The 8,012-nt window shown below is 38.7% G+C and overlaps 1 protein-coding gene across 1 annotated transcript; it reads left to right on the forward strand.

Annotated features, from left to right (window-relative positions):
• The first annotated feature begins 558 nt into the window (after positions 1-558).
• On the forward strand, positions 559-7,374 carry LOC131436223 (uncharacterized). The gene is made up of 2 exons (XM_058604840.1): positions 559-858; positions 3,581-7,374. The coding sequence occupies exon 2, from the start codon at positions 3,862-3,864 to the stop codon at positions 5,224-5,226; it is 1,365 nt and encodes a 454-aa protein (XP_058460823.1). The 5' UTR covers positions 559-858; positions 3,581-3,861; the 3' UTR covers positions 5,227-7,374.
• Positions 7,375-8,012: the final 638 nt, after the last annotated feature.

Here is an 8,012-nt window from a genome sequence, read left to right on the forward strand (position 1 = left end):
CAACGTGACTTTTTGGTAACCTTATTCTTACAATATGTTCGCATTGACTGTTTGATTCAAAGAAGAAAAAAAACACTATCGGTTGAAAGTTTTCATACATTTTTCCGGCCTAAAAGTATCAATAAGTAAGGAAAAATTACTCAATTCAAAAGAAATTGTTATAGTTGAATCTGCGCTTATGCCAAGCGCTGTTGGAATTCCACGAATAATTTTCTGGTATTTGTGCGAATCAAACTTTATTTTGTTTTGAGAAGTATATTCAATCTACAAAAGAAAATATCTGTACGCTTTGTCACGGCAGTGTATGATAGGGAAACTTAGGCAAATGGCTACCATTGCCAGTGAATTAAATATTCATTAGATTGCAAAAAATTAGATTAGATATTTAAAATCTAATATTAATTACCAAAAACATTCTATCTGAAAACATTTCAACTTTTCAGTTCGAAATTGCATACGACGGGAATAAAAGTATGAATATTTTCGATGTGTTCAAACATAAAAAATCGATAGCGCGCACATTTTGATTAAGTACAATGATTAACTTCACCATCACTTCGTATCGAACACTCGTTGTCATCGGTCGCTTTGGTAGAATCTCCCCAAGTGTTTTCTGTAGAGTGCCTATTTGTGGATTGCGACCGTTTGTTACGGGTAATTTCAGTGCCAGTGTATGGGATCGGAGCTAACCCATCCCGATCTAGTGCAATTCGATCCGTTGTACGGATAAAAAGTGCATTTTTCGATACCACAAAAATCGTTGTGATAACACGTGCTTACAGCAACGAATCTCCATATTGGCTGCCAAGGTCGAGCTCTGCCTCCCGGACGGTAGCCAGCTCGGACTTAGCCTTCCAGGTAGAGATGTCGTAATATCGATCGATTAATCGAATAATCGAGTAAAGCCACAGTTAATCGAATGAAATTTAATCGATTGAATTATTTCAGATAATCGCAGTAATCGATTAATTTCCTACGATTATTGGTTCGATTAGTATTGTGAATTTCAGCTTAGCATAGAATGCGACGGAATCGTCGCAGAATTGCGAAATAATGAGCGTCAGAATCACAGATACCAAGTTGCAGATTTTATGTGAATTTGATGAATTTTCTTTTTTAGCGAACTATGCAGTTTTGCAGACTTTTAGAGGTTTTCGAAGTTTTTTCAGACAGTCATCTAATCTAGATCGATTAGAAATAAAAACGTCTGGTGAACCAAGGGCAATTACAGATTCAACATGCAATTTTCTTTTACGACAAGAAATATTTATTTGTTCATTTGAAGCCTCAATGAGTATATGTATCTGTCAAAGATGACTTTAATTTTAAAGGAGATGATATACAATTTTTTATAGTAGTATATTTTTTTAGTTAAAATCGAAAGTGTTTCAAGTAAAGCAATAGGTGAACACAAAGATTTCGATTAATACCAATTTAAAAATTATGTTTGTGACTTGGGGTCTCGAAGAGGATGAATTGATGCGAATGACAGGTTCGCTTCCTTTGCGGCATTCTGTCGCTTTTTGGCGCATCGCAGTCTTTGCTAACCGCCAGTGAAAATTACAATACAATAAAATGAAAGAAATGACTCCAGTTTCACTTATGTTCATTATAATCTTCTCAATTGTATTCCTCAAATTTGGTTTCGTTTCATTTTGTCAATGAGTTGAGAGGTTTTAATGGATGCCATGTGCACAGATTTTCATTGTACACAGTTATCAAAAACTGCTTAAAATTCTGTAGATTTTTTTTATTCTAATAGATAATCTCTGGTTCATCAAAAATATTTACACTGCTTTTTTATCAAAAATATTGACATTTCTTTATTTATATTACTAATCGCACAATATTTTTAATAAAATTAAACCAAAATTGTTTTGAATCTTTTACCCATAAATCGTCTACTTAAAAATTTTAAACCTGAGATAATTCAAATTTCCTGAATTGACATTCTGAAAGCTTTAGTTCCATGCTCTCACATTCACCTTTTCGAAGGATATGATTTGTCACATAAACCTTTGCGTTACTCAAAACTATGATTTTAACAGTATTTTACTATTCAAACGATGAGAATAGTAAATTATGTTTGCTACATAGGATATCATTCGCAACAAACAAGCAAATGTATATTGTTTCGAGTGATTTTTTGATTTTCTTAGTTTGTTCTTGTTTTAAAGAGCCATATTTTGATTAAAAGCTATCATATACATATTTACTAGTTTATATTACTAGTGTTTGAGTTTATATACCTCAAATTGATTTATTGATTTCTAGTAATCTTAGTGTACGAGGACCGAGGGCCTAATTAAGTAATTTAAACTTCATTCAGGAAAAAAACAGTATAATGAAATCGATGAAACGGTTAGTTGCTCATCAAACATCAAATCAATAGATTCAAACTCGAATGTTATTACTTCAATCGAGGACATAGTTGCTCCAAATAAATTGTGCTTATTACAAAAATAGGTCGTGTTTGTTTTAAAGTCACTAAGAACCCTGCCACTTACTTGAAGATCTGTTATGTACTGGCTGAGTGTATATCATAACAGTAATTGAAGAAGAAAAGTTCTCCTTTTCGTTTAGTCGTTAAAAATATGCTCTATTTTGAATAGTTCGCCTGCATTTCCTCAAAGAAAATTTTGCCATGTGACTTATTGGTGTTTATAAAAACGAGACCAATATTTGATTCAAATTAGAATATCTATTCATTCTAATTACTAGGCATTTGTTTAATTTTTGTGCGTGAAATAAGTAAGTTGTTTCGAAAACAATCTGGCACCACTTGAAACAACAAATCGACTTAAACAAAATTGACAATCGAACGTAGAACTAATTTCACCTGACCCGCCATCTATGTTTCATTATTTGAACCTTTCTTAAGATTGATATTTTCGTATATAATTTCAATTATTTTGTAGAATTCTAGGCCTTATTATAAGAACTGTTTATTTTAAAATGTTAGAAAATTTATTTTCTTTCGTTTCGTGTAATCATTTTTGTTTTTATAAGATGATATGTTGATCAATATTGAGATCCGGAATTAGTTCTTAGTAAAAAACTATTCCTCATCATAATATCGCATATTCGCTTAGGTTTGCGCATCTGTGCGGTCTTTCAAGTAATATTTTATAATGTACGCAACGAATAAAATCATTCCAAGTTATCAACATAACCTTTTCTCGCATGCTAAGATCAGATCTGAAAATATGCATGGTTTAAAACAGAATCTTGGGTGCTGCTACAATAACATAGGTAGAAATTGATTTTTCTCACACTAAAATTAACTTTTCACTTGAAAAAATGACGTTGTATGTAAGTTATAAAGGATTTTACAAGTGAAAATTCGTTTTCCCTTGTATTTTGACAGCTAATATTGCAATCATCATCCTCGCACACGTACGCATCTAGCAGTGAAACACAACGTTAGATCGCCCATCAAATTTAGTCATGCTTAATCGCAAGCTAATCGATTAATCGAGTAATCCTGTACGATTAATCAAGCAAATCGATTAGTTTGAAAAGTTGTATTCGATTATTTACTAATCGAGTATTTAAAAAAACGCGACATCCCTACTTCCAGGCGTAAACTGATAGCCATCGGCTATATTGTATATGTGCAGTGAAGACTTGTGTGATAGTGAGAGTGTGTCTGAAGATACTGCTTAGCATCTACCGCCATCGTAAAACCAAACACGTGGTCAGTGTTCATTGGTTGCTGTGTTGAGAAGTTTTCTGCACACCAGCAGCAGGGACGATCATTTTGCTACCCTTGAAGTGATACAAGCTAAGTATTATTATAGTATTTGTTCTCTCTTTCCTTCTCGCTAGCATATCTTTGTGAAGCGTCTCCTTCACCTTATTATGAGCGAGGGTGGAGGCCTTTCCCCCTCAAATGGCAAACCCCTCATCAATATGGATGTTATAGAAGACCAAAATTATCTTCCTTCCTCTGACAATCCCCCTCGTACTCGCGTGTGGCCGATCGGTTCTGCTGGGCCTTATGTGGTATATTTCCGGTCCAAAAAAGATGAACCGCTTAATTTGATGCAAATATCGCGCGAACTGGCTAAACATTATCCGGACGTGATTCAGATAACAAAGGTTCGAGCAAAAAAATTGAAAGTGGTCGTAAAAACCATAGAGCAGGCGAATAAGATCGCTCGCCACGATGCTTTTACACGGAGCTATCGAGTCTACATACCAGCGCGAGAAGTAGAAATTGACGGCGTGGTCACGGAAGCGAGCCTGAATTGCGAAGACCTTCTGAAGCATGGGGTTGGTTGTTTCAGGGACCCTACACTTCAGAAGGTAAAAATATTGGACTGCAAGCAATTGAATTCAATAAAAATTGCAGAGGATAATACAAAAACATATTCTCCATCAGGCTCGTTTCGGGTGACTTTTGCTGGATCTGTCCTTCCTAACTTCATCCTTCTGGACAGAGTTCGCTTACCGGTTCGACTTTTTGTGCCGCGGGTGATGAATTGCACTAACTGCAAGCAGTTGGGCCATACAGCCACCTATTGCGGCAATAAACAGAGATGCATTAAATGTGGGGGGGACCATGTGGATGATTCCTGCGGTGAAAAAGCTGAAAAGTGCCTTTACTGTGGGGAAAATCCACATGAATTGAGTTCATGCCCCACATACAAACTGCGCGGGGAAAAATTAAAACGATCTCTTAAAGAACGTTCCAAGCGCACCTTCGCAGAGATGCTGAAGAACGCCATGCCACCTGTCGAATCGGTAAACCTTTATGATTGTTTGCCTTCTGACGAGATTGACTCCGATGACCCTCAAGAGGGAACATCCTTTGCTATGCCTAGCGGTTCTAGGAAAAGAAAGCCAACCTCATCTCCTAAGCTGCCTTGTAAAGGCCCAAGGGTGTCCTCTGTGGGGATCAACAAAGTTACAACACGGGGAAGTGCTTCACAGAAACCGAAGCAAAAGGCTCCTGGTCTGGCAAACTTAAGATCAGACCAAGAATTTCCATCACTTCCTGGTACAACAAACACCCCCAGTACCCCCAAAATTCAACTAGAGAATCAATCAAGTGCTGGACTACTGAAATTCTCTGATATTGTGGACTGGATTTTCAGAACCTTCAATATCACTGATCCTCTTAAAAGTATGATTATGACATTTATGCCAACAGTTAGAACATTTTTGAAGCAGTTGACTGCTACATGGCCCCTCCTTTCAGTGATTGTATCCTTCGATGGCTAACTCATCGAACGGGGTTGAGGATTCAATCACTGTCTTACAGTGGAATTGCAGAAGTATTATCCCGAAAATTGATTCCTTCAAAATTTTAATAAATAGTGTGAAATGTGACGCGTTTGCATTATGTGAAACCTGGTTGACTTCGAATATTTCCCTCAACTTCCACGATTTTAACATTATTCGCTTGGATCGAGATAACCCCTACGGAGGAGTACTTTTGGGGATCAAAAAGTGCTATTCTTTCTATCGAATTAACCTCCCCTCGATACCAGGTATTGAAGTGGTCGCATGTCATATCACAATCAAAGGCAAGGACCTTTGCATTGCTTCCATTTACATTCCCCCAAGAGTCTCGGTTGGGTTCCAATGGCTCAGCGACATCATGCAACTTCTTCCTGCGCCGACGTTAGTTTTAGGAGACTTCAACTCTCACGGTACGGGATGGGGTTGTCTTCATGATGACAACAGATCAACCGCGATCTATGATATTTGCGATAGCTTCAATATGACTATTCTGAACTCGGGAGAAATGACACGGATTCCCCCACCACCAGCAAGACCAAGTGCGCTGGATTTATCCCTTTGCTCGACCTCGTTACGACTAGATTGCAAGTGGGAGGCAATCCCTGATCCCCATGGTAGCGATCATCTACCTATCGTAATTTCAGTCGCCAGGGGATTGAGATCATTGGAGACAATCAATGTTTCGTATGACCTCACACGAAATATTGATTGGAAATGCTACGCAATCTTGATATCTGAGAAACTAGAAACAACACAAGAACTTCCTCCGGAGGAAGAGTACACGTTTTTGGCTGGCTTGATTCTCGACTCCGCGATTCAAGCTCAGACGAAACGTGTACCCGGCGCGAAAACTAACATCCGTCCTCCCAACCCGTGGTGGGACAAAGAGTGCTCATCTCTGAACGCTGAAAGATCTCTAGCATTCAAAAAATTCAGAAAAAACGGAACATCTGATAATTATCGGAATTACACGGCGCTAGACAAGCGAATGAAGAACTTAGTTAAAGCAAAGAAACTAGGTTATTGGCGACGGTTTGTTGACGGATTAACAAAAGAAACATCGATGAGGACTCTTTGGAACACTGCTCGACGAATGCGTAACCAAAACACGACGAACGAAAGCGAGGAATATTCTAACAGCTGGATATTCGATTTCGCTAAAAAAGTATGCCCCGATTCTGTTCCGGAACAGAAGATCTCCCGCGTCGCGATATCGAATACAAACGAAACACCGTTTTCGATGGTAGAGCTCTCACTTGCGCTTCTGTCATGTAACAATAAAGCCCCGGGGCTAGACAGAATTAAATTCAACTTGTTGAAAAATCTGCCTGACTCTGCCAAAAGGCGCTTGTTGAATATATTCAACAAGTTCCTCGAGGGTAATATTGTCCCTCATGACTGGAGACAAGTGAGAGTTATCGCCATTCAAAAACCTGGGAAACCAGCCTCCGATCACAATTCGTATCGGCCGATTGCTATGCTCTCCTGCATCCGGAAGTTGTTTGAAAAAATGATTCTCTTTCGTTTAGACAATTGGGTCGAGACTAATGGCTTGCTTTCAGGTACACAATTTGGTTTCCGCAAAGGCAAAGGAACGAACGATTGTCTTGCGTTGCTCTCAACAGAAATTCAAATGGCATTTGCTCGTAAAGAACAAATGGCGTCAGTTTTCCTAGACATTAAGGGGGCTTTTGACTCAGTTTCTATAAATATCCTATCTGAGAAGTTGCATCAGCATGGTCTTTCGCCAGTTTTGAACAACTTTTTACATAATCTATTGTCTGAGAAACACATGTACTTTGCGCATGGTGATTTGTCGACAATACGATTCAGCTACATGGGTCTTCCTCAGGGCTCATGCTTAAGCCCCCTTTTATACAATTTTTACGTAAGTAATATCGATGAATGTATCAACACATCTTGCACGCTAAGACAACTTGCCGATGACAGCGTTGTGTCTATTATAGGACCCAAAGCTGGCGATCTGCAAGGGCCGTTACAAGATACTCTTGCCAACTTATCCACATGGGCTCTTCAAATGGGTATCGAGTTCTCTACGGAGAAAACTGAGCTGGTTGTATTTTCGAGGAAGCGAGAACCAGCACAATTACAGCTTCAACTAGGGGGTGGAACCATAGCTCAGGTCTTCACATTTAAATATCTCGGGGTCTGGTTCGACTCAAAAGGCACCTGGGGATGTCATATTAGGTATCTGAAACAGAAATGCCAGCAGAGAATCAACTTTCTTCGTACAATAACTGGATCATGGTGGGGTGCCCACCCAGGAGACCTGATCAGGTTGTACCAAACAACGATATTGTCCGTAATGGAATACGTATGCTTCTGCTTCCGATCCGCGGCAAACACCCATTTTATCAAGCAGGAAAGAATTCAGTATCGTTGTTTGCGTATTGCCTTAGGTTGCATGCAGTCGACTCATACGATGAGTCTTGAAGTACTGGCGGGCGTCTTACCATTGAAAAACCGATTCTGGGATCTTTCATATCGATTGCTAATCCGATGCGATATCTTGAATCCAATGGTGATTGAAAACTTCGAAAGGCTTGTTGAGCTCAATTCTCAGACCCGTTTTATGTCCTTGTATTTTGATTACATGGCTCAGAATATTAATCCTTCTTCGTTTGTTTCCAACCGTGCTCATTTCTTGGATACTTCTGATTCTACTGTGTTTTTCGACACATCCATGAGAGAAGAGATTCGTGGAATTCCAGATTACATACGCCCTCAAGTGACCCCTAATATTT

This window comes from Malaya genurostris, chromosome 3, assembly GCF_030247185.1.
Source record: "Malaya genurostris strain Urasoe2022 chromosome 3, Malgen_1.1, whole genome shotgun sequence".
Classification (NCBI taxonomy): domain Eukaryota; kingdom Metazoa; phylum Arthropoda; class Insecta; order Diptera; family Culicidae; genus Malaya; species Malaya genurostris.

Excerpts from the sequence above, each read along its gene's own strand:
- LOC131436223 (XM_058604840.1), top strand. The coding sequence starts at position 3,862 with ATGAGCGAGGGTGGAGGCCTTTCCCCCTCAAATGGCAAACCCCTCATC.